The following is a 27,231-nucleotide window of genomic DNA, read 5'->3' as shown; positions in this document are numbered from 1 at the left end:
TGAACGAAAATGTGAGCTCAGCTGTTTTTCAGGAATGGTGGATGGAGCCAGTGTGAAAACTTGTTTCTCATCTTTGTTATATTCCCGACGATACCCCAAGATAGGCTCAGTGTGCAGATGGTATAATTATTACTTATAATTAGAGTTGGAAAAACAATCAATTTTCGCAGAAATCTATATTTTATAAATAAAACTTATCTTTAGACTGAATCGGTAAAAACATTTTATGGTTTTAAGATCAATGGCTTTATTTCAATGCTCCAGAACTCTAAAAAACAATATTTTAACATTATAACCCTATAATGTAGTTCGTAAATATATCTGAGATCAGTCTTCCAAATCGTTTAAAAATGTTTTCTGATTGCGTTGGGCATGCTGGAATGCTAAATATTATTCTTAACCGTTTTCTTGGATCAAATTTGCGTTAATTGTGGAAAGTTGATGTTGAAATTTTTGTCATTGATTTCCGAAACAAAAATCGATATTTTCCACAAAACCGAAGAACCGACTATATCGATGTCTGTATCGAGTTTTTCCCAGCTCTACCTATGACACATATGTTGTTGTTTCGCTCTTTGTCATGTGTTTACGTATTGTGTATACAAACCCTCTTATATGTGGATAGCACGATCATTCTTATGATATAATCGTCACACAATTAAAGTTTTGTCAATCTACAAAAGAAAAACACAAGCAATGTTCTTAAATCGAATGTGGCGTACATTTTATATAACGCCACACAACGCCATCGCAAGAGGGTCAGCGCAGGTTGAATGTATTCGAACAAAAGCGACCAACAGACTCGCCGGCAATGTGATACGACAGAGCAAAATTATGGGAAAGTTATACGGAAATCGCTTGGCAGGCAGTAAGAAGCGTTGGTATCCTTTGCCAAATATGAATGTTAGCAGCAGTAGCGGTACTCAGCAACCGAACATTGTATTTCCTAGCTCTAAGTTTGGATTGTCTTCCCCGCATACCAACAAAAACAACGCTCGTCGTATTTCCGTGCTGAACAAGTTGTTCATGACAAACATCACAGACCTACTGGCGACTGGAGCGGCAGCCCAATCAATTGTAGGACTAGGACTGCATGTGACCCGTGTGAAGATCTCATGCGACTTCTCCCACATAAATGTATATTGGCTGGGACGCACGTGTTCACAAGAAGATACTCTCGAAATAGAGCTGAAGCGTTGCAGTAGCCACCTCCAGCATGAGCTCACTCAACTGCGTCTTATGGGTAAAATGCCCCGGATACAATTTGTTCGCGACAAGCCGGCTACGAATCATTATCAAATGCAGGGTCTCTTCTCAGATCTAAATTTAAATAAAAACTTATCAACAGAAAATGAAATGAGGCAGAACGTTTTAGCAACAAACGTGCAATGGCCCAAAATGCGCCAAGATGTTCTAGACCTAAACCATAACCATATTGTTGACACGATTGTATGCAAAATGCGTAAGCTTAAAGAAGCCTGGGTAGATCATCTACAATAATAAGCAAAAAACCATGAATATGTTTTTATAATCAATAAAAAAATAAATGGCAATGTACTGGACTCATTGAATCACGTATTTTCGTGTTGAACAAGTTGTTGATGACAAACATCACCGACCTACTGACCAGGGTTCAGGGTTCAGCTTAAGATGCTCTCAAATGGCATCCGTAGATTTCGGTAATGGACTACTTACTCGGCGAGCAAGAAAGTTTTATCAAGAGACCAATCCATGCAATGGTCAAAAATGCGCAAAGATTTTCTTAATGAAAACCCCTAAACAGTGTAAAAGGTTTGAACGTACATACATATGATTCGATTCGTTTCCTTTTAAAAGTAAAAGAAATAAAAAAGGTATAATTTCTAAAATTTAAAACTGCAGATTTTATTTCACGAAAATAAAGGTGGATTAAGTCTGTGGGTTTTAAAATACATTTTGAATCGAAATTGTTGGTGTAGCTGCAATTCAGATGGCGTCAGCTCTGCAAGAAAGAAAATAGAATTGGTTTAACAGCGTAAAAATAAGTAGTTAATATTTGTGGCACATTTGAAAGTGGCGGCATTTAATCAGTGAAAACTTGTATGGCATCAATGTTTTTTTTTTCAGTCGAAAGATGGTGAAGTTTGGTTCATCACATGTATTTGCGTTCACTTCAAATCAAATATGAAATTAATATAAATGCGTACCTTTGAGAGTTTTTCCATTTTTCGGTATAACCCTTCTTCTGCACGTGTTTTGCTTTAAGAAGAATGACGACAGTCTGCTTATTCGAAGAGAGCGAATCACATTTGTTTTACGTTACATCTGCGGTAAAGATCTCGACACTTTAAAGAGTTTACATTGGTTAATAGATTACATTCAAATAGCCACATGCATATACATATCTATGTATGATTTGATTTGTTTCCTTTGAATATTAAGAGAAATAAAAAAAAAGTATAATTTGTGGTACATAAAGTTTCAACACTGCAGATTTTATTTCACGGAAATAAAGGTGGATGTTCAACTTTGTGGGTTATGAAATACATTTTGAATCGCAATTGGTGTTATAGCTGCAATTCAGATGGCGACAGATCTGCAAAAAAGAAAAAAAAAATTGGTTTAACAACAGCCTCAAAACAAGTAGTTCGTATTTATGGAACATTTGAAGTGGCGGCATTTAATCAGTGAAAACTTGTATGGCATCAATGTTTTTTTCAGTCGAAAGATGGTGAAGTTTGGTTCATCACACGTATTTGCGTCCACTTCAAAACAAATAAGATATTAATATATGTACGTACCTTGCAGAGCTTTTCCTTGTTTCGATATAACCCTTCTGCACGTGTTTTGCTTCATATATACACAAGTTTTAAGTAGAAAGTCGACAGAGTCGGCTTATTCGAAGAGAGCGAAGCCCATATCGTCATCCTCCGACTCAGAATCTTCCTTCTTCTCTTCTTTGCTGGCTTCCTTCTTGTCCCCAGCACTTGGAGCTGCCTGAGCAGCGGATGGTGCAGCAGATGCAGCGCCACCGCCAACTGGCATCGAAGACAACTTTTCGCGTCCCTCCTTGATCAGATCTTCAATGCTCTTGCCATTGAGTTCCTTGATCACCTTGGTGAGACGCTCAGTGTCTACCTCAATACCGACAGAGCTGAGAATTTTCTCAAGATCTGCATTGGCGGGGGCGTCCTTTCCACCGATAACAGCCAACAAGTATGCAGCCACGTAACGCATGCTGTAAACAGAAAACAAAAATGTTAATTTCGATTTGCGACAAAGTGTATGTAATGTTTATGTTGTTTATTTAATCCTAATTATCCGGAGGCATCGAGTGGGCTTCTGATTCGATTAGTTATTCAATTGTTCACGACTTATTTTCTATTACTTTTTTAACAATATGTAATTACTTTAAGTCTTTATATTCTGACACGAAACGGGAAATGCAGGAAAAAACAGAACCGTCGCCTTCAAGATTTCAATCGAAAAGAACTGTGCTGTCAAATGGCTGGAACTAGCCACTTCCGATTGTTAAAATTGACAGATAGCGAGTCAGCTGATCTAAATACAACTCTGGCGAGGCTGGTGGTGGATTTCATTCATCAGGGTGGCATTTTCGATACCATTCAACTATCGTACAAGTATATGTAGTTGCAGATTATTTCTTACATCCCTTATTTTAGTTGAAAAAAAATCATTGAACGATTTGGGCGGAGGTCATCAGTTCGTAAAAAATTGTATTTTATTCAAGTCATTTCCTAAGGCTAAAATGGAATCAGTTTAGTTGTTTAAACATAATAAACATTCGGTTAATGACAATTAGTTGAAACCATTTTCAATTTATACTTTATCGATTATTACACTCCACCTGCACTTCCAATGTGAGGGGTTTTTTTTCCTGTGATAAAATTACATGTACACACATGTGTATATAAATTTTCATAAATGTATATTTTCATTTAAGCTCAAACACCGATTTTGAAATTGTTTCTGTTTATAAAATTAAATTGTATTCATCCCGAAAGACTACATTAACAATCGTGTTTACGTGTCATTTTTACGTGAGAATTAATAGTTGTGTATTGTCAATATTCTCCGTAGAACAATATTGATCTTATAAATAATTCATGCTTAAAAAGTTGTTTTCTGTTTCGTTAATATTAGCACAAAATCTTCAGTACTGGCGCTGCCTGTTAAAGTGAAATAAAAGTATAACATTCTGAGTGGAAGAATTTATAATTCCAGATCTCATTGAAATCAATATCTAGAGACAAGGGTCAACTAGAACAGAGAACGGTTATAAAGGCAGGCGTAGGCGTCTCCGTTGCGCAGCGACGTAGAAGCTATTAACTCAGAAATTACGACATAACGTTATAGCGTAATTAAGCCCGTTTCCGATACACCAAATCAAAGATACCCCACTCTTCTTCACTATGGACAACTTGATACCTATTGTTAACAAGCTGCAAGATGCGTTCACATCGCTCGGCGTTCACATGCAATTGGATTTGCCGCAGATTGCCGTTGTTGGTGGTCAATCGGCAGGAAAGAGTTCCGTGCTGGAAAACTTCGTGGGCAAGTAAGTAAACCAAGTTATATATATATATATGTATATATATATATTATATATACATACATAACAAAATCAAAAATTAAAAAAGTGCGTGAATACTTTTCCACAGTCCTTCAGGTTGATCGATAGATACAGCTTAATAAATGTTGCCCAAATCTCATTAAAGCGAATGATAGCAATTGTTTTCATGTTGTGCCGGAGCATGTAAATACACTTGTAAACATACTTCATCAAACAGATGGTTCTATGAAAATTGTAATTGTTATTAAATGCTTGTATACATAATGCATTTTTGAAGCACTTCTTTAATTTGATTTGATTCTTATGGTTATAGCTATCCGACACGAAGTTTAAAACTTAATGGCAAGATACCTGTGCAACATACAGTCATAATTTTGGCCAAACAAAAATGCAAAAATGTAGTTAATCATATCTTTGAGGTCAATTAACCAAAACAAAATTCAACCTATAAGATTAGATAGTTTTGTTTTCGTTTTTTTTTTGTCGGTGATTCATATATTTTTGTAATCTGTTTAATAGAGCCAACCAATATACTCTCACATCAAGCCAGCATACCCTTCACTTGCGCCGAATTATCTTTTATCTATCGAAATGCGCGCTCTCTCATGTTCTCTGAAAATGTACAAAACACAATAACATACAAATCGCACAAATGCGTTCGCTTTGGAAAATCGAAGCTCTTCTGCACTTCCTTGTTGTAGTATTCTACAAATTAATGCTGAATGATAAATAAAAACATGTATTTTATAATGACTAACCATATGTACATGTATGTATGTATATGCATGGATGTTTGTATGTACATGAATAAAAACAATTTCTGCTTCCATATATTACATACATACATATGTATCTAATTATTGCATTAGAACATTTAAGCTGGACAATAAGTGCACCGAATATTTCTGGTTACATAATCATAAGTATGTACATATGTATGTATGTAAGTACATCGAATCAGAATACCTCGGTTCAGTTTCTTTTCGCATGCGCATATGATTCTTTGTTAAAAATCCTTGCAACTACATATATTTACATACATACAGTCATTCATGTGTATGTATTTATGAACTATGCATGTACCTTACGACGTAAATCAATGACACAAGATACTCAAAATTATATTGCTTTTACGGCCCATAGTATTTTGCATTCAACTTTTTTACTACAAGAATTAAGGGGTGTACAGATTTGCTGTCGAAGTGCTGTGCGTAACGCACACAAGAATATGCTTCCGAAAGTATAAAGTATGCTAATACATATATTCTTGATCTGCATCAATAAGCGAGTCGATAAAGCATCCACAATTTTGTAGATACGAGAAAACAAAAAACGTTAGAATATCTATGAACTTCCGGAATTAAGGTCAGATTGTATCATTATTATAGCCAGAGTAGCCAGTGGCTAGTGTTGGTTGACGAATTAATTTAGAAGTAGATGTGACACATTTAGAAAAAAAAGGAAAATTCGAAATGGTTTGTGTACCGGGTATAAAGGTACCGCGTTTCAGTGCGACTCACAGCCTTCCTCTTCGTTTTATATGAAGTTTGTCTGCAATTTTTAGTTTTCGTGGTGCCGGATAGCTGGCATAAAGATGAAATCATATATATCTCACGCTCATTACACTGAATAATATTTTAATTGAATATATCAATATATTTAATACATTTACTATCTTTCGCAGAGATTTTTTACCTCGCGGATCCGGTATTGTCACTCGAAGGCCTTTGATTTTACAACTGATCCACGGAGTTACCGGTAAGAAGTTTGTAAAATTAGCAACATATTGAAAATTTAATGCGCTTCTTGCATTTTCCCGGTGCTTGCCATCATCTGCTTTCAGAATATGGAGAATTTCTTCATTGCAAGGGGAAAAAGTTTGCAAATTTTGATGAGATCAGAAAGGAAATCGAGGATGAAACGGATCGTGTTACTGGTAGTAACAAAGGCATCTCAAACATTCCCATTAATTTGCGCGTTTATTCGCCTCACGTACTCAACCTAACACTGATTGATTTGCCAGGTTTAACCAAAGTTGCAATTGGTGACCAACCTGTGGACATTGAGCAGCAAATTAAGCAAATGATATTCCAGTTTATTCGCAAAGAGACATGTCTTATACTGGCCGTGACACCAGCTAACACCGATCTGGCCAACTCAGATGCTCTCAAGCTGGCCAAAGAGGTGGATCCACAGGGTGTGCGGACCATTGGTGTGATAACAAAACTAGATCTCATGGACGAAGGGACAGATGCGCGCGATATTCTCGAAAATAAGCTGCTTCCCCTGCGGCGCGGCTATATTGGTGTTGTCAATCGTTCACAGAAGGATATAGAGGGGCGCAAAGACATTCACCAAGCGTTGGCCGCTGAGCGCAAGTTCTTCCTAAGCCACGCTTCATATCGTCACATGGCTGATCGACTAGGCACTCCATACTTACAGCGAGTTCTTAATCAGCAGCTCACCAATCATATACGCGACACATTACCTGGATTGCGTGATAAATTGCAGAAGCAGATGCTAACCTTGGAGAAGGAGGTCGAGGAGTTCAAGCACTTCCAACCAGGCGATGCCAGCATTAAGACAAAGGCTATGCTCCAGTGAGTTAAAAATTATTATAAAGATAGCTTAATCAGTATAAAACTAGTCATTAGTTTCTGTCAAGACTTAATACAGCTTTAATCGGTTGAATTAACATACGAACTTTTTTCTGTCTATCTAGAATGATACAGCAGCTACAGTCTGACTTCGAACGGACTATTGAAGGCAGTGGATCGGCTTTGGTCAATACAAACGAGCTCTCTGGTGGTGCCAAGATCAATCGCATCTTTCACGAGCGGTAAGCGGTCCCAAAATACTTATATAAATATAACTCTTCTTCCGCGCAGTCTACGCTTCGAGATTGTTAAGATGGCCTGTGACGAAAAAGAATTGCGGCGAGAGATTTCATTCGCCATTCGGAATATTCACGGTATTCGTGTCGGTCTTTTCACCCCGGATATGGCTTTTGAGGCTATTGTGAAGCGACAAATAGCACTCCTCAAGGAACCGGTAATCAAGTGCGTAGATCTCGTTGTTCAAGAACTTTCAGTTGTTGTGCGCATGTGCACCGCTAAGGTAAGTTCATTGTATATCTATAAATTTGATTCAAACTCACTTACATAATGTTTTTCACAGATGGGTCGGTACCCACGCTTGCGTGAGGAAACGGAACGCATTATTACGACACACGTACGTCAACGCGAGCATAGTTGCAAAGAGCAAATTCTCCTTCTAATCGATTTTGAGCTGGCTTACATGAATACTAATCACGAGGACTTTATTGGTTTTGCTAAGTGCGTCAATCTCGCAACTCTACCAAATCAAAGAATCTGAGTTATTTATCAATTGTTTTTTACAGTGCTCAGAATAAATCTGAGAACGCAAATAAAACAGGCACTCGTCAGCTTGGCAATCAAGTTATAAGAAAGGGCCACATGGTGATACAGAACCTTGGCATAATGAAAGGTATGTTTGAACATCTCGGAATCTGAGGGTAATATCACACGTACTGACTGGCGCATTGACTCTTAATTAGCCCTTACGCTATACTCCTATTGTTCATTAGTTAGCTGCCGTTGAATACGGGGTATAAGAGTAGTATCAACGTTCCTCCTCGTTTTTTGTTATATATAAGGATTCGTATAAGTATGTATTTCTTGCCTGTCCAACTGATTAAGTTTGTTTTTTTCTTTCACAGGCGGTTCGCGTCCTTACTGGTTTGTGTTAACATCTGAGAGCATCTCCTGGTACAAAGATGAGGATGAAAAAGAAAAGAAATTCATGTTGCCATTGGATGGTTTAAAATTGCGCGATATTGAACAGGGCTTTATGTCAATGTCTAGACGTGTTACCTTTGCTTTATTCAGTCCTGACGGGCGCAATGTTTATAAGGTTAGTAATTTTTGTTAGTATACAAAAAAATGAACTCCAAATGATAAAAAAAAGAAAAGAAAAAAAAACAGAGAAAATACCTAAATCTAAACAAAAGTAATTTATTTAAGGGGGCACATCTACCCATACGCCCGAATGAAGGCACTTTTGCATGCATTTTCATAAAGAAAACCCCGTGATTGCATTGTAATGTTATCTACATTACAGAATTTGGTTCTAAATATTGTTTTAGCGCAATTGAACTTAAATTTTTTTAATTTTTAAAAATGTTATCAAACGGTGCAGCGTAGTGAGGATAACTTAGGTGCAGACTAGCTAAATCTAGCTACATATTTCATAAAACTGGTTTACAATAAATCAAAACAAAATACCCATCCACTTATAAAGTTGTCACACAGGATTACACTTCTCAACACAGTATTTCCGCTTCGAGCCAAACCACCATTTTTATACCCGGTACTCGAAGAGGGTATGCATGTAACGCACAAAAGGAAACGTTTCCTACGCCATTAATTCTATATATTATTGATAGCCGATTCGATGTAGCTATGTCTGTCTGTCCGTCTCATGAGCGCCTAGCTCTCGGAGACCATAAGAGCCAGAATTTGGTTGCTGTTGCATTACAACAGAAAATACCGAATTCTACAATAGAAACTTACAATTCGCATTAAGCATGATTAAAGCAACAAATCTATTACAAAAAGTTTCTTTGGCTCGAAACGGAAAAACATTGTCGGCTAGTGTAATAGATAAATACAATAATAATGGATAAATAAAATAATAATAATCAATCAAGTAGGAAATATAAATAAAATAATAATAAAGATACAAAATTGCAATATATTAAAGGCCAAAATAAAATCTTCGTCTTTCGAAGCTCCAAAAAATAAAGTAGATTATTCTTATTCTTAAGAGCCCAAAAATAAAGATTTAAAACTTTAATGTATCATTTTCTAGGTAGGTGTGCCCACTTAAAACTATTTTTGTAAAAGAAACTAGAGAAGTTAAATGTTCATTATTTTCTTTCCTCTGTTCAAATTCGTTATTCAAATTTGATTCTTTCGACCAAATAGTCGTTCGAAGATTTCGAATATTATTTTTTTGTATAAGATAAAAATTACTATGTTTTTATCAACATTTGGGTCAAATCAAAAGCCAAGGAGCTTGCCACGCTTGGAAAACTGCGCTCGCAAACTCCTTTTGCATTTTTGATTTGTGATTTTAGTACTACATACAAAACACTAAGAACAATCTAATCGGCAATTCATGACACATCACGCTAGTTGTCCACTGACCTCATGACTTAAATTACATGACTAAAATGCAGCCGGAACTAAAACTAACCCAACAAAAAAATCTACTTCAACCACTTGTAAATGTACACATGTTGTTGTTCCATTGTCCATATGCTTGGGAAAAAACCTATCATCCATTTGTTCTCTGCGCTTGGACGCTTCTTTTTTTTTGTTTTTCTTTACGCACAACACTGTGATTTTTAGGACTATAAACAACTGGAACTGTCCTGCGAAACGGTCGAAGACGTGGAGTCGTGGAAGGCTTCTTTCTTGAGAGCTGGTGTTTATCCCGAGAAACAAGAGACCCAGGAAAATGGGGACGAGGTGCGTATACGTAATATAGTTTTCTTCTTCTTTTTCATATATAATACACAAATGAGATAATAAACTAATCTCCATAAAAAAAAAAAATAAAAACAAAAATATAAATATAAAATCACAACTTAGCTCTCAACTTTGGGACCGTGCTGATGAGCAATCTGTTCAGTGGTTCGGGTGTTGTCTCAATTTCAAGTAGTTGCATATTTGAGCATGTAACAATGTGGACAATCTTTGTCCATAGCACTAATCAATACTTTCTGATAAGCAAGACGAAGGAACGAGACAGATGTAAATTCTCTTTGTATCTTCTTGTCGGTGGTGTTCGTGTTTGATTCGCTCGAGCCACCAACCGAGAATGACGAGAATGAACGCTGTCTAGCACATGGTTACATTAGGGTGTGTGCCTCTGTTGGCCAGTTCGGCTCGATCGTGATCTTAACCTCCCGGTTAGGAGGCATCTTTAAAACATGCTATGCAGCCATGGTAGTAAGTGGGGACATTCCATAGCCTCATAGTGGCGTTCGGCTCGTTTCCAGGGACATCCAAGCACATCCAAGGCTCGACTGCTTTTTGCGAAAGTACCTTCCAAGTTGCATAGCAGGCATGGTGTGGTTGGTACCTTTCACAGTACCCTTCGAAACCTTGAGTCCTCAAATTGATGTTACATCAATGGCGTCGCAGAAGGCTGCCCATGATTTCCTTTTAGCCTTCCCTACATGGTTTCTTATAGGGATTGAAGCTGTGGCTATCTTCGTTCCAGCTTTTCAAGAGCTTGAACTTTGAACTGTTTAAAAGCTTCCTCGATTCCCTACTGATTTCAAATAGCTCCCGTAAACACCACTGGTTGTGATTGGACTTGCACACCTGTCCAGAGTCAGCCCGCTGATCCAGAGCTTATTTCCTATCTCCATGGGCTATCACCCTGGGCAAAGGTCACCAAAACCTTGGATTGTGGTTTTCAGCAACTCAAGAGTTTATGCGTTACCACAAGCCACTGCTTTGCCTTCCGTTGGTTTTCCAACGGTTTTCCGTTGGTGTCCGGGATTTTCCCCTGTGGGTGTCCTTGGTCATCTGGTTTTGCCTGCTTCGAAGGGGAATCTTCGTCGATTCGTCCGTTCTCTGTCGCTTGAACCTTAATTCTCGGCCAGTCGGTTCCGGCGGATCCTTCTATCCAGAGGCTCCTGAATAAAAACTATGTCAGCTCCCCCTTGGCTATGGATCCCCTTGGAATGGTTAACTGCAGGAGTGTCAGGGACATTTTGAGTCTCGCCTCCACCATCGTAACTTCGGTATCGCTCTCTGGGGACGTCTTTTCCCCGACGTCGATGTGACCCAAGACCATGGCTCATCGCTCGCTTCGGACTCGTAGCTGTCGAGGATGTCTTCCGACACCGCTTCCGGCTCAGGTGGGACCCCCAGGAGCTCGGGGTCCATCTGGTGCTGGACCTCCATCTGCTTGCCCCTTAAGTAGGACTTAAAGTGGACTATGGTTATGGTCTCGTAACCATAGTCTAGCTTTCCTTCCGATTCCTTCAGTAGTGCAAGTCATTCCACATTGAGGAAGAGGATGACCTGGCGCCTCTGGCCCTTGGCCTACTAGACCTTAGGCGCCTTTCAATAGGGTGTAGGACGGCGGGGGTTGCAGAACTGCAGAATCCGCCCGATTTTCTGCCTCTTCTCCTCCAGTCTCTCCCCTGGGTAAAGCAGGCATCATCGCCTACCAGGCGATGCTCTGCCTGGCTGGAAGCCCGGGAGTATTGTGGACCATCGCCTCTCCTCCGCTCATGTTTACGGCGACTTGAACTCTGCTGTGCTTCGCCGCTGCCTGCTTGGGTTGCCAGATGTTCGCCGGTCTCAAAGCGTATACCAGCTGCGATGACGCTCTTCTTGGCTGCCACTTCTGTGACCGGTTTTCCCATTGGGATTTCTTACTGGACCTGTTTCCGCAATGGTTCCTGCCGGTCGGCAGGTGTCCAGAGCACTCACTCGTCTATACATCAATCGGCATATGACCTGTTAACAGCCGCCCTCACTGGGAGAGTATAGTCCCACTTCCAACATTTCGTTCGTGATCCCCCTGAGTCGTAGCTTGAATTTGAATTGAAATTGAATTCTATAAAAATAAAATAACAATGAATAAGAAAATATATAAAATATGTGCATGTACAAAAAATACTTCACTTATCCATCAAAAAGCAAAAAAATATTTGTACATACTTTACTTCATTTTTTGCTAAGTTAAGTTTCGTTTTAAGAAAAAAAATGTATTAATGGTGTATAATTATTTTTTGCATATCTATCTTGGTTCTCGCTATTACGTTTACCAATGATCGGCGTAAAATGTTACTACATGATGCTTGTGTCTAATGTACAAACAGGAAGGACAAGAGGTTTGTTTATTAGCATTTATGTTATTTATTGTTTTATGGTGGAAGTGTTCCCGACCCTAGAGAGTAAAATATACTTGATCAGCATCAATAGACGAGTCGATAAAGCTACGTTTGCCTGTCTGTCCGTCCGACAGTCCCGAGGAGGTTAGAATTGGAAAGTGCTCGCTTCCGCAGATGTCTTAAAAGACTGTAACGTGTTTGTAACACTTGCGAAGGGTTAGGTCTAAGCGAGTGAAAATTTTGTGCAAGGTGTAGTTTGTGTTGCATTTTTTAATATTTTTTTCTGCGACATTGGGAAGCGGTGTTTTATAATGATACAAAATTTAGAAAATCCGTCCTATTTTGACCGTTTATCCCTCTTACCCAATAACCGACACGAAAATAACTTATTCCTTTCTTGCTTTCGAAACTTTGCGTTGAGTCATTTCAGGTTTTACTGATTTAGCTTTGTTCACATTGGTTTGATAGCATTTTATTTAGAATTTTATTTTTTTAACTATTTTATAATGGAATACTCTGTTGCCTTCCAGTCAAACCCACAAAAAGCAAAGCATCCATTGCTAGCTGAGCATCCATTACCAGTCTAACACCTATTACCAGACGAGCATTAATTTCTGGTTCCACGTTCTACGACAGTGTAGTGCATGTGGGTAAGGTAGCCTTATGGTCTGCACCACAGTTGTGATGTATGCCGACCAGTTGATGGTGATGTTTTGAGGAGCTGATCGTTGTCTGCAAACAGCAGTACTCTTAGACATGAAGTCCCAATTCAGCGGCTTGAGACTGCTTGTATTAGTCAAGTAGGCGTTAAAAACGTTACTCCGAGGGACCTGCAAGTTCTTCAGTCGCTCGCAACTAACAAAACTAACTCCGATCACTCCATTACATAGCTGTTGATTTCGTTTTCTACTCCAAGGGAGTCCAAGGACTCCTTTGGGTCCCTCCAAATTTAACTGCTTTCAGCAGTTCGTCCAAGTTTAGAATATGGCTCTTTTAAATGGTGCTCTTAATAAAAAGTACACCGAATGGATTCAGTCCAAACTTTTTGCTCTGCTCGGCCTCAGCTGATTAAAACTTCCATCCTTATTTAATCGAATAAAAAAGATTGATATAATCAAGGATATATTTTAAACACTTTGGGTTCTTTTGCTCGCTATCTAATCGAATATACTACTATTAATATTCTTCCTCTTCTTAAATTACTAATGCAAACATACCTTTCCATTAGTATTATAATTTTTTATTTTGAATGCATGTTTTGTTTTTTATGTTAGATGTTAGTCTAACATCTATCCCTCCTGAATTTCCTTTCGGTCGGTTGTTCGGGAGAAGGGCTCTTTTCTGACTACGATCTCCGCGTAACAGATTTCAACCAGAGTTACATTATTTTATATGATGCATTGTAACAAAATCCCTGTTCCACATAACAGAGGATAAGTTGTACGAGAAAAGCTTTAACTCGTGGGCTTAAAATCACTAGATTCTGCTCTTAACAGGACACTGATAGCAAATTTGTCCAAAATTTAAACGTTTTGACTACGTTTTGGATAAAACGAAAAAAAAGTGAACCCCGGAGCCTGCCTGTATGCAACAAAATTAAACAAACATTATTATTATTTTTTTTAACTCTATTTTTTATTGTTTTGCTGGTAAAATAAATGAAAAGCATTCGTAATCTTTCTAATAGAAACGGGCCATTACCTTATAACTCGTAGCCGGAACTCACTTCGGCTCAAAATAAAGGCAGCTGAAAAAAGCTATTTCTACAGCAAATTTGTATGCCCCCCACAATGCTCGCAAACTACTTTCTGCAATTATTAAATAGGCATAGTTTAAGGTATCGCACATAACAATATATGGAGAAACGATTGAGCTCAAAGTGTTCGATCAACCTTCCGAAAATCTCATTGAGCTGTTAAAAACTGTTACAGTTTAAAACGTTGCTGGCACAACTTCCAGAGTATTTCTGACTTCAAAATATGAAACCAAACGTGCCAAACAAATTAATTCTTAGTCTAAAATTCTTGTGTGAAAAAAGCCACTACCCCTGAAACCAGTTTTTTTAAATATTGTTTTTTTTTTATTTAAGGAGAAAATTAATTGAAAGATTTTCACATATCTTAAATTTTGTGTGAAATACTCAAGCTAAGACTCAAAACGTATGCTCATTATTTGGCATCCAAAAACAAAACAAAAAAATTTGTTTTTAACTTTGGAAATATGGGTTCTGTAGCATTAATGAAATATACATGTTTTTTTATTTAACAACATTTTATCAATTGTTTTCTTCTATCTTTTCGTCCACACATAAAATACAACTAAACAAAATAAACTGCAATTTAAATAATAATATCCTATTTACGCAAACTACTCAATACTAAAAAATATAATACTTCGTTGACAGCAAAAAGTATGTTTATTTGATGATATGTTTGTTTCTATTAATAGAAACAACGTGACGTAAAGATGTATTTTATTGTTATGTATTTTTGAATGGGGTATACCCTTGCGGTGGTTTTATTTTTCCCGAGTTCCTTTATGTAAATTATTAATTAAAAAAAAAAGTGTGTGCTAATTTTATTTGAAACAAAGACATTTTCCAGCTCGACAGAACGTTTAATATTATTTTGTATTAGTCAGGCTCCGGTTTTCACTTTAGAGAAAAATGTATGATATATTTTTCAAAAAGTTGTATATCTGCTGTATTTGTGGCTCTAACTGAGAAGAACGAGCTAAATGGACGTGTTGGTTTGAGTAATTATGCAGATGACACATGTAGAAAAATTGTAAAATACACATATGTATATATACTGACTGAGTACAGACTATAAATAAGAGTCGCTTTTCAACGCGACTTACACCGTTTCTACTCGTTTTTAATTTGAATTGGTTTTTCAAAAATTAATCAATACAAAAACACTAATTTTTTATGCGAACAGCTGTGTCAGCCCGATTCGCATTTTGTTAAAATCTCTGTTACACATAACATACGAATCTTGGATGTGAAAATGTACTAGAGTTTGTGCTTAAAGCACCAAGTCCTGCTCTTAAGTGCCTAAAAAATAATAACTCAAAAATAAGGGAAAGACGGAGCCTGCCTTATTGTCCTAAAGTCTAAGAAATCTTTCTTTAGTTTTGTTTTACTTTTGTTTGTTTTTCTTTTACTAAATTTTCGTTTTCCAAATAACCCATAACAATATTTATTTTGTATAGAAACAGTACGAATCACAGAATCTAAAGAATCTTTAAATGTAATACCATCTGCAAGGGTATAATGATGTGGGCCTATGAAAAAATAAAAGCATACGGCTAAGTCCATTCACATTGTCAATAACTTGAAACTGATGTATTTTGTTACCCCATTTGGAATTTCCTAACGATTTTACGATTTAACACACACCAGTTTTTATTTTCTTTTATTTTCCTTTAATTTTATTTTCTTTGTCGCTAATAAACAAAAAATTAACATCAAATGAAAATTGTTACCAAAAACAACGAATGTCCCACACCAAACGAAATATGTACACAAACAACAGTCTACCAGTGAGGAAAGCTCCTCCGATCCCCAGTTGGAACGTCAGGTCGAAACCATACGCAATCTAGTTGACTCGTATATGAAGATCGTTACAAAGACAACGCGGGATATGGTGCCCAAGGCAATTATGATGCTCATCATTAATAATGCCAAGGACTTTATCAACGGAGAGCTTTTGGCTCATCTTTATGCGTCTGGTGATCAGGTAAACATAATATCTCAATATCTTATGTCTTCCATTGCCTTGATGTATAATATTTTGCAGGCACAAATGATGGAAGAGTCAGCTGAGTCAGCAACAAGACGAGAGGAAATGTTGCGCATGTATCGTGCCTGTAAAGATGCCTTGCAAATTATAGGTGAGCATAAAAAAATACTTTCAATAAATTTCAATTTATTGAATCGTACTATTTCTTTGAATGAAGGGGACGTGTCCATGGCAACTGTGTCATCGCCATTGCCGCCCCCGGTTAAAAATGATTGGTTGCCCAGTGGATTGGATAATCCACGTCTGTCCCCACCAAGTCCGGGTGGTCCCCGTAAACCAGCACCCACCGCACAGGTAAATTGTTTATTCATTGTCAAAAAGTCACCAAGTTATCATGATTATCTTTGCATTCAGGGCTCATTGGGTGGGCGGAATCCCCCATTACCACCGGCAACTGGACGCCCAGCGCCAGCTATTCCCAATCGCCCAGGAGGTGGTGCACCACCACTACCTGGTGGTCGACCAGGAGGCGCACTCCCTCCTCCAATGCTACCTTCGTAAGTACTCTTACAAACAATATATTCTTTACTTAGTTGTTATATGAATTAGTTGCATTTTTAATTATAGAGAATATTAAGTCTTTTATATGTTCTTACTTTGTCTAATCGTCGATTGAGACCTCTTTTTGTTTTTGTTTAAAACACACAATTTACGACTCGTTAGTATAATCCGATTTTACCTACCTTTGTACATTTTCTGTTTTCCGTATTTGGGAATTAATAATATTCCGATGTAATACTGTGCAGAATGTTCAATGACCTCTAACATCGTCGCTTCCAAAACAAATGAAACTAAATCAATGACGACATCTTTGGTATTGCTTAAGATAAGCATTGGATATGGGGCCGAGTCCAATTACACCTGGTTGTAAAGAAATTTGGCATTCCAAAAAGCTAATTGAGGCAGCTCGAAATTGATCATCTGGATCTGTGTGACTTACCGTCTGGAAATTAAGTTTTTAAATACGCATCTCCTAGAGACTTCTCCAGGAAGGAGGAAACCATTTAACGAATGATTATGTTTTTGGGGTCTTTTAGTAGATAAATTCGTTGGTTTTAATACTCAACGAAAGCCCGTTACGTTGCATAGGCTGTTTAAACATAAAACAATTTTTTGAAACCGTATAATTTGTGGGCTGTTTTTCAACTTTGACTTTGAACGATTCTATAGCTAAGTTAAAAAGCACATTTTGCTCATCTGAGCACTTCGGCTTCTAGATCGATTTAAGTGATGCTACCTAGCTCGAAAAATTATCCAAAGAAATTAAAGTTTAGCATTTTATAACCTCATGCAGGCAGTTATGGACTGTAATTAAAGATAAACTTAGACCATTTATTGTAAAGTTTACAGTCATCGTAGCATCATGCCATCGTTCAGACTATACTTGTACAGTTTTTTCTTTCTGTGCGTCCTACGACGGCATTGTTTCTGAGGGAGGGGTGTCCCTCTCCGAAAACTTTTGGTAGGAAGCCTCCAATACAAGCGGCATTGTTCGCTGGAACACTGGGTCTCTATTTTGAGATCCATCTGGTTCTTGGAAGTTATGTAGACCGTCAATGAAGCCGTTTTCATCATATTGGATCCGGGGTCACGTTGACTTGCTCCTCGTCTTGGCTTTAAGGCTTAAGATCTTTCCAGATCTAATCTCAAACCTCACACCGCACACCAATGTGGCAAAATTTTGATTCGAGTCAAGCCAAGCGGATCGACGGCTAGCCTTCACCCTTAAAATGAGAAAATGCTTGTACGTTTTTTATTCGTACAAGTAAAAATTAAGTAGTAAAAATGCTCTAATTACGAGCATATCCCCAAAAGATTCGATTTTTAGAATTGTCCTAGGCAACTTCTTGCAGTTTGAGTGCAGCAAGTAGAGCAACAACATTTAAAATATTATGTACTGACACATTCATATGTATGTATTTATACGGAACATTAATTGGGATGTTTAGTCTATGGACAAATGGTTTTAAATTCATTGTCTGGTTCGTGTGACTATTTCTTTTATTTACATTTTCAAATCATAAATTAACAAGCGCTTTTTCTTATCTCTTTTCTCCTTCTCTCGCAATTGTTCATCCACTCGATTAAACAAAAATAATAATAATAACAAAATACTAAACTATTGCTTATCCTAAACGCAAATATTCTTAATAAAACTTGTTCATCCAATGACAGACGTCGCTAAGATGGTGGTCATATATGCAGCTAATTACAAACATAGCAATTTATGTTTAACCTATTAATTCGCTCTCGCTTTAACCAACCAAATCAAATTAAAACCTGTCGGTCCTGTCGGAAATAGACTCTTCCTCTGGCAAAAATGCGTAGTAAAGAATAAGATGAAAAGAATATTAGAAAATGTTATGCATACATAAGTATGTATGTATGTACAATATCCGCCGCGTGAATATCATAAAAAAGAGTAATATGCGAAGCACACTGAGTTATATGTATGTAAATTCACTTGAGAAGAGTTCTAGTACCAGTACTTCTTAGATTGAAGATTACATCTGAATTGCATTGAAATAAAGAGTATTTGTGAATACAGTATCATACCTATGTACATATATTAATTGACATATGTATGTATGTATGACTAAAGATACCAATCCAATTTTTACAGTGAATCAAAAATATTTACGCACACCACCATACAATTTGAGCGAACGTTTTCAAAAATGCCCATTTATAACTATTTCGGTCGGATATTTGATTTAGTAAGAATATTAAATAAATTAACGCAATTATCTAAATTATTAGTACCCTTACATACATATATACAAATTGTTAAATCTATCCAATGTTATAAAATAAATATAGATAATTTATAATGAGAGAACGATATTAAACAAAAATATACTAAACGCTATTCAGAGAAAAGGAGATCAAATATCCCAAAACACCAAGGAATACAGTTTTGGAACTTCTTGAAAAATTTTCAAATTAGTGTTGGGATCTAATTTGTAGCAGGACAAGAATAAAGTACCCAAATACCTCAAAATCAGTCAAATATTTATTTATAAAAACTTGTTTCCCAAGATCAATATAATTGGGCAGGCTTCATATTTATATTCATATTCATATTAATATTCATTATGAATATTCATTCATAATTCACTTCATATTTTTCGTTTGTTTTAAACAACAATTTTCAAGAGAAAAGATCGTTCTTTCGCATTAGAACGAAAATCACGCGTTTTTGATGAAAACGTAAAACGCAATAGAAAGTGAAAGCTGAAGCCTGCCTGATATGGGTGTTTAAGAAAGAAATAAATTGGTTGAACAACATTCACAATGAAGTATTTGAAGAATATTACTCTGAACGTTTCAAATTAAAGTACATCTTGTTCATATTTAATCCCAGAAAGATTGGCTTAAAAGGAAAAAATCGTATGGATATAACAGACAGCTTCCAGTACTTAGAGTAATTGATATTAAAGCGCATCAAATCCTTACTGTTGATGTTTAGTTATGTTAAAATCCACTCAAATGTGGAATATACAACACGATTCATCTTTCCAGACCCGATCTAAGTCATAAATATTTGATACAATTTCGGGGTCAAAATAGTTTCGAAACTAATGGTGTGCTCAAACTTAATTGATTCACTGTACATCCATTCGTCAGTAATATTCTGATTTGAATGGCAAATGCTCAACAAAAATACATATAAACTCTTCGCACGGGAAAAGATCTAGTAACAATATGCATACTAAAGATGTACATATATCGAACTCTGTATATCTATCTCTCTCTGTATCAAAGATTATATACCTAATAATATGTTAAATTACAAACCAAATTAAATAATCTGCATATGGGCATTTCCATTGCATCATGTTTAAGCCTCGTACTCAGATTAACAAAATCTTCCATCGACCGAATCATTTATGATATTCGTATGGAAACGATAAAAATTGAAGGTGCTTAGAAGACGAGTACTCAGTTCGGGAAAAAGACAAGTCGATGGATACTGGAAAAGGTAATCTCTTTCCGGATTCGGTCGCCAAAAAGTTAAGCTGATCCGAGTACTGTTCGCTATCTGAGTACCAGACTTTAAAGTGAAAAAGTCAAATGAATTGAGATTTGTATTAAGACAATTTAGTTGAACTTGTACTTCTTAATTAGCCCTTCAATTGGTGCTAAGGTTGATTTTGTTCAATTGTTTGTAATCAAGATAATTCAAGAAAACCAAAGCATTCGTACCGGATAAACACTTAAATGGTTTTTCGAGCAATTTTCAATGTGACTAATTTTAGAACGTTTTGTAATTTTAATAAGTGCCTACGAATACCGAAAAAATGAGCTGTTTTGGCCAAAGCAAAATCGCTGTAATTTCTGTCTTGCTAAAATAAATATAACAGCACAACTATACAATGAATTTGTATAAGATCAACAAGCAATCATAACTCCGGAACCTCTAATGTTCGACAGTTCCGCTGCGCTCGACTTAAAAAAAGTGCGCTCACCACCGGACGCTTCGGTTGTAACTGGGATCGGCTGACGTTGCCGTAGTCACCTGGATCTAGTGAAATGCCAATCTCCATAGTGAACCCTATTGTCGCACATTTATCTGGCCGTTCGAAAGAGAAAGTCAAGAGCCACCAGTGTAATTCAAAATTGTAATGTTTTACCCAATTTGGGTTTATATATGATTTGGAACAAAAAAGGTGCCAAAAAAGCTTGGCACCTCAAACATTAAGTTTTAATTACTTGAATGGTCTTATTCATCAAAGTTAATAAAGATTTATGTAATATTGTTGAATTAGCTAAATGCTAATAAGTTTTTTAATTAATATCCGTACAGTATTATGTAAATGGAAATTGGTTTTTATTGATTATTTGGTGTAAATGCCCATATGTAGTTTAAGAAAAATGATACAAAAGTTTATGTGCATAAACGTATACATATGTATTTGCCTATGTACGTTTCTCCATATTAAAATAAACGTTACAGTTGTACTTTTTGTTTGTTTGCAAAACAAAACAAAAAATGTATGCTTATAAGTAATTCCGTACTGTGTCGTGGATAAACCAGCAATTCTGTAACACAATAGCATGTGTGAAGTAGCAACATCTAACTCCATTAATCACAAATTATATGAATTTAAGTTGCTGTCTGAATGAAATTAAAGAAAATTAAAGAAACGTTGCACAAACATTTAACGAAAATATAACATTTTTCTCGTGATTACTGTATATGCAGGTATATTTCTAATTTTTTATGCATGTACATATGTAGATGCATATGTTAATGTGTTTTTCCGGCTGACTCATCAACAGGAAGCTTCAGAAAATAAACCTAAAAGCAGCGTTTGAAAATGCTACGCTACTCTAGTATTTGGTTTTGCTCTCGCTGCCACTCTCACATTGAAATTTGAACAAAGCCGTAGCAGATCCAAAAAATGCATTTTCTCTGCGCTTATCTCGCTCTCATTTTTTAAATACCGCTCCGGCAACGAAGAGGTCATAAGTATATAAATATATTCTTGGTCCGTCTGACCGTCCTTCTTCCCGTGTTGTTTTACGCCTGTTTTCAAGAGAGTATTAGAGGTAAAGTCAACAAATGTGGCGTGAAAGCTCTGCTACATCCAACATTTGGAAAATATGAGAAAATCAAAAACTCAGTTCCCCGAATAAAGATCAGGTTGGGTCATTGTTATAGTCAGAATGAAGAAATTCGCTTGCAGTGGCTACCCCCCACCCCTTCCTCCCTTCATTATCTCTCGCTGCACACTCTGCCTCGAAAAAATCATTAGTTTACATACATACATACATACATATGAATGTACATACATATATATATATATACTGACTGAGTACCGCGTATAAAATTTGTGACACATACGACGCGTCTCACAACGTTCCTCCTCGTTTGTCCTCAAAAAGTTGACCATAAAAACTCAATACAAATAGGAAAAAATATTTATATAATTTAAAACAATTTTTGTATAGGTTAATTAATTGAGCGTCGTTAAGGTATCGTGTTTTTTCTTAGACGTCGAATGGGACGCGCGTAGATTTGCAAGCGGTAGAAAGACATATAGACAAAATAAGACAGATTATCAAAATTATTTTACCATTATGGCACGCCCCTTACCGAGCTGCATAACTGGTGGGCTAAGGGCAAAAATTCGTGTTGGTGTTTTTTGTAACATTTAAGCCTGCAAATCTATCCGAAATAGTCGCGTTGGTTCGTTGAGTAAAAATGGTGTTGCATGGCTCAATAATTTTAATCTTTTCATGTTTATTCGTTTTCTTCTGATATGAAGAAACGAAGCAAAAGATTGGATCTTAACAAAATGTATTCAAGTTTTTGAAACACGAGTATTAATGAAAAAACTTGCTTCATGTGCTTTGGTCTGATCTCGTTTTCAGTAGATAGAGCCAAAGAGTTATATTTTTGTTTTTCCGAGCCGTGGTAGCTAATAATAGATCTTCATATTTTATATTTTGGGATAGCTATACACTGATTAACATAGATACAAATTACCAATTTCAAAATTTTCACAAGCAGTTGTTTTTATAAAGCTCTCTTTCGTTTGAATTACCTTACATTTGCAGTCCTTTGTTTTTCTCTTGAAATACATTTTAAACTTTTCGTTGTACATGGAATAAGAACATCCATTCATACCAAAAACCAACTAAATAGTGTTTTTCTACATTGCATAATACTTTTATGTTATTAACAAGCATTTTCTCATTAAGTGCGCCTACATATTTATATACATAAATACAATTCTTAGTTGTGTAGTGTATTTTGTGTATACTTTGTATAATTTAAAGACATTGTGTTGTTATTAACTTTTTTAAATATGTATGTACCAGTGTAACATTCAAATTAAAATGGTATAAATATAAATGAAAATAACATGAAAAGTGGTTTTAAGCGTAGCGATACCAGTTTTGTACTAGTCTATACAAGATAGAAATAAAATCAGTGGAAACATTTTTTTTTTTTACGAATTTCCAGTCGTGTCACTGGAGCAGTCGGCGGTGCCATCACACAGCAGGCTGGGGCCAATCGCTATGTACCGGAGCACATGCGAGGACAAGTAAATCAAGCCGTAGGCCAGGCAGCCATTAATGAGCTTTCCAATGTTTTTTCCTCCCGATTTAAGTAATACAAGTAAGAAAAAACATTCTATACTGAAAAAAAAAACGAAGGAAAAATCATGATGCCCGAATGCACCAGGAGATATGAGAACAACTCCCAAATCATTATTAGTATGGAATCAGTTTCATAGGATATTAATTTATTTTGTTATATTGTGCTGAGGATGATTATACATGTTATTATTAAATAATACAGCTTTCCTGTTCCTGAATGTTATTTTTTCGTATTCGAAATTATGTAGGCTGGCTTATATGGAATATAAATATTTTCTCACATATACCACGTACAAACAAACTATATTAATAAACATCTAGGAGACAAAATTGTGAGCCTAAAATTATGGTACGATTGATAGTATGATGTGTTTTAAATAGAAAAATTCAAATGTTCTTCAGTATTTAATCAAATATGTACATATATAAGTTAATCAGTATAGCAGAAGCTTCCACTGACCTATTAATTAAAAATAAATTATTTAAACTAAAACATACAAAATTACTAATACCTTAAATAAAGATAAGGTGGCGGTTAAAGACATCTAAGCATATTACACAAACACAATGGGCCACGATCCCAGCGCACTCGCTTTGCTTGTTTGCCAACCACCGGCTCACTTACCTGGCAAACCATTTGTCGCAGTCCAAATTTGGGTTAAATTCCTAAGTCTGCGTTGTTCTTTTTGTCAGCCGTGCATGATTTAAGAATGGTGTTTGTTTATCTGGGAATATACGTTTAATGAGAGCATTTTGCGAACCAACAATTGTTCAGAAATGTATAAGAAATCTTATAAAGAACGTACTTATTGTTTTATTACTGGCCTTATGTGTTTTGTTTGGATTTGGCAGCAATGAGCTACATTTTAGTTACACTTTTCCCTTGATTTAAAATCTTCAACTTTATGGTTGACCATTTACCTAGTTTCGTCTAGTTCCGATGAGCAAACCCTTATTTTTTGTATTTTCTGTGATAAGGCTACATTTAAAGTTATCCCGGTCGTTCGTACCGATACACGAACAAAAATTGAAATTAACATTTAACAATTTCTTGTTCATGATTTTCTATCATTTCTTATGCCAAAAATGTCACATTATTTGTCGTTATTGTACGATTTCAAACCAAATTTTATACGAACCAGTTTCGAAATATCCTGAAATGACATATCGAATTATCTGGCGACATAACTCTGCGCAGATCTTAACGACATATGTATCTCCGCGCGGCGAGTACATTCAAAAGCGACTTTTTATACCCGGTACACAGTCAGTACTTTATGTGACGTATGATTTTTTTAAGTTCTGAATTTTATCTGTCCTTTTTCCTCTAATATGTTCATTATCTACATTTACGTTACTTCTCACACAAACACACCTTTTAGCTCGTCCTTCACCCTCCGACAGAGACACGGCGCCCTCTGGCGGCACAAGGAAGAGTGTCCAGAGAGGTGGAGGTACACTTCTCCGCGCGGACATATGACCTTCTAAAACTACGTACATATCTCCGCGCGGAGTGTCAAAAACGACATATCTCTTTAAGTTTGGGAGTAGATATGTATTTTCTAAAACGATATGTCGCCCCGAATTTAGCGAATTTATATTCTTCTGACAAATTTACGGGAATAGAAAAAGAAAGCTTTCATATCCCATTGCAAGATAAAACCAGGACTGGGTCATAATGATCCATAAAACTGAAGTACACTCTTTTTCTACCCGAACGGGACACACCTTCATTGACTCAGGGCAAATTTAGCAAAGAATTGAGGCAATTGCATTTTATTTGATATCCTTAATATTTGATAAAAAACAAAAAAAATTGTATGTTTGCTACTGGTACGGTACGGCTACCTGAGAGAAAGTCGGGTAAAGTCATTTTAGATGTAGATTAATAATTTAGTCAATTGTTGTCGTTGACCCTCTTAGTGTTCATTTTGCAGTTTCGATTAGTTTTTTTTTCACTGAAAATGAATTCATCAGTTTATACCACTTTTTTCTGGCGATGTCTCTTTTTGTGATATTCCTAACAACACAGGTTAGAAACTCTAAATCGTAAGCTCTACATAGACAGACAAATTTGCATTTTTCCATACATTTTCATCGAAAACATTTTTTGAAGCAATGTTTGAATGCTTTATGGTTAAACCCTACCTATTTCATCAATACATAATCATAGCAATCTTACAATGTTTGAACATAGTTTTTTAAAAGTCCTGTACCAAGATTATTAGCTCAGTGTTCATGGCTCACAAATTTGAGAAAAATGTTGCAATGTGTTTTGTGCAAAATATCAATAAAATAGAATGACAGCAGAGTTTATAAAAGTAACAACTAATGTTTCAAAAGAACAGATGAATAAAATTCTTTTCCCTACAAACTTTTATTCTTTTGCAAGTTGATTATTTAGTACAGAAGAAAAAAGTGTTTAAGCCAGGATATTGCTCTTGTGTATATTTCGAGGGGAATAAAATGCATTAATAAGCTTTCTGGTAATTTTGTTTGCAGGCATATTAGTATTTGAAATATGCACATACATACATGCATATTAATTTTATGTACATACATATAAAATAAAAAATGTTAAGAGTATAACAAAAATGGGATAGAAAAGAAATCTGTATGGAAACCATTACCTATATATATGATAAAGTATATAAAATGCAATTTAATAGTGTACCTTTTTTCGCGATCTTCAAATTGAGATTCAAAATTGTTTTAATTTACCCATACTTATTTCCCCATGTATGCATATTCAAAGATAAGAAATTGACTTCAGCAAATGTTTAAAAAGAAAGTATCTATGCCTTTGTTTATATATTACAAAATGCATATAAAATTAAATGTGTTGAATATTTAGTACCAAAAATAAAGAAAAGTGTTATAATAAATAAAAATACTATTAACCTGCAATGATGAAAGATTAAAATTTGACTACAATATATGTACCTACTTAATTTTTAACAAATAATTTTTGAAGGGCGGAAAGCTAATTTTTCCACCTTTTAAAATACCAAACATAAACTTTATCAGAGCTTAAAAATACAATGATTACAGATTCGGTTTTCTCCAACATTTTTATTTTACTTGATAATATTGTGTTTATTTAAATTATTCAAATATAAGCAAAAAAATGCTGCCCGCCTGGTGAGTTGAGTTTTGGTAAAGCGGTGCCCATGTACAATAAATCAATTCTCCTAATGTCGTATACCCCGAGCTTCTAGTAACCCTTTTTCTTTTGCTTTTCACAGTCGTCCTGTTATGAATGCGCCGCCAAAACTTCCAGATCGTCCATCCTACTATGGTAATACCACCAACGGTCGGCAGTACTGAGAAGACTTAATGTAATCGCGTTTGAATTCCTCCTCCACGTTGTATTATTCTTTATAAGTATTTTTACAGGTCTCTGATTTACTGAGTATGATATGTATATACTGAGCCATTTAAAAATTTGTAAATTTGTATTGATATTTAATGGTCTGAATTATCGCATATAAATTATATAGGATAAGCCATTTTCACGGCTTATCAATTCTTATAGAAATAAAAAGTATTTCCAACAGATATCTTAATTTTTTTAACATTTTAATAAGATATACGAGACAAGCAACCGATTAAATACTTGCATCGAGAAGCGAAAAAATAGCATTTATATTTTCTGGAAGGAAACAGACGAAACAAGCGCTAAACGGCTAGAAAATATAAATAGATGAAGACAATTTTAGTCTTACTAATGCAATCGAACGAAAACTGACTATATAAATTCTTCATGCATTGCTTTCCTCCAAGCTCCGTATCCTGCTTTCATACAT

General features: G+C 35.9%; 3 protein-coding genes and 2 non-coding genes across 10 annotated transcripts; 2 read left to right on the top strand and 3 right to left on the bottom strand.

Annotated features, from left to right (window-relative positions):
* The first annotated feature begins 560 nt into the window (after nucleotides 1–560).
* LOC117588722 lies at nucleotides 561–21,089 on the top strand. The gene is made up of 2 exons (XM_034280182.1): nucleotides 561–1,496; nucleotides 19,747–21,089. Exons 1-2 carry the CDS (start codon nucleotides 697–699, stop codon nucleotides 19,751–19,753), a joined length of 807 nt encoding a protein of 268 aa, XP_034136073.1. The 5' UTR covers nucleotides 561–696; the 3' UTR covers nucleotides 19,754–21,089.
* On the bottom strand, nucleotides 2,064–2,140 carry LOC117588814. The gene has a single exon (XR_004574175.1). It is a non-coding gene; the product is annotated as a small nucleolar RNA Me28S-Am982 (small nucleolar RNA).
* On the bottom strand, nucleotides 2,443–3,545 carry LOC117588723 (60S acidic ribosomal protein P2). Its single transcript, XM_034280183.1, has 3 exons — nucleotides 3,390–3,545; nucleotides 2,781–3,217; nucleotides 2,443–2,575 (listed from the first exon to the last, which is right to left on the bottom strand). The coding sequence occupies exon 2, from the start codon at nucleotides 3,214–3,216 to the stop codon at nucleotides 2,875–2,877; it is 342 nt and encodes a 113-aa protein (XP_034136074.1). The 5' UTR covers nucleotide 3,217; nucleotides 3,390–3,545; the 3' UTR covers nucleotides 2,443–2,575; nucleotides 2,781–2,874.
* LOC117588808 lies at nucleotides 2,661–2,734 on the bottom strand. Its single transcript, XR_004574169.1, has one exon. It is a non-coding gene; the product is annotated as a small nucleolar RNA Me28S-Am982 (small nucleolar RNA).
* On the top strand, nucleotides 3,684–26,985 carry LOC117588721 (dynamin). 6 transcript variants are annotated; one of them, XM_034280176.1, is made up of 17 exons: nucleotides 3,684–3,702; nucleotides 4,144–4,558; nucleotides 6,258–6,331; nucleotides 6,417–7,173; nucleotides 7,296–7,412; nucleotides 7,462–7,690; nucleotides 7,751–7,908; nucleotides 7,974–8,080; nucleotides 8,313–8,506; nucleotides 10,006–10,125; nucleotides 12,501–12,512; nucleotides 14,917–14,922; nucleotides 16,049–16,252; nucleotides 16,313–16,406; nucleotides 16,473–16,609; nucleotides 16,670–16,812; nucleotides 23,289–23,439. In XM_034280176.1, the coding sequence occupies exons 2-17, from the start codon at nucleotides 4,413–4,415 to the stop codon at nucleotides 23,437–23,439; spliced, it is 2,649 nt and encodes an 882-aa protein (XP_034136067.1). In that variant the 5' UTR covers nucleotides 3,684–3,702; nucleotides 4,144–4,412. The 6 variants fall into 6 exon arrangements, with proteins under 6 accessions (XP_034136067.1, XP_034136068.1, XP_034136071.1 ...); XM_034280177.1 differs by lacking the exon at nucleotides 3,684–3,702 and adding an exon at nucleotides 26,671–26,759 and having other exon boundaries at nucleotides 4,413–4,558; nucleotides 23,289–23,444; XM_034280180.1 differs by lacking the exons at nucleotides 3,684–3,702; nucleotides 23,289–23,439 and adding an exon at nucleotides 26,671–26,985 and having other exon boundaries at nucleotides 4,413–4,558.
* Nucleotides 26,986–27,231: the final 246 nt, after the last annotated feature.

Source organism: Drosophila guanche, unplaced genomic scaffold (genome assembly GCF_900245975.1).
Source record: "Drosophila guanche unplaced genomic scaffold, DGUA_6, whole genome shotgun sequence".
In the NCBI taxonomy this organism is placed as follows: domain Eukaryota; kingdom Metazoa; phylum Arthropoda; class Insecta; order Diptera; family Drosophilidae; genus Drosophila; species Drosophila guanche.
This window is presented reverse-complemented; position numbering and strand designations above follow the sequence as displayed.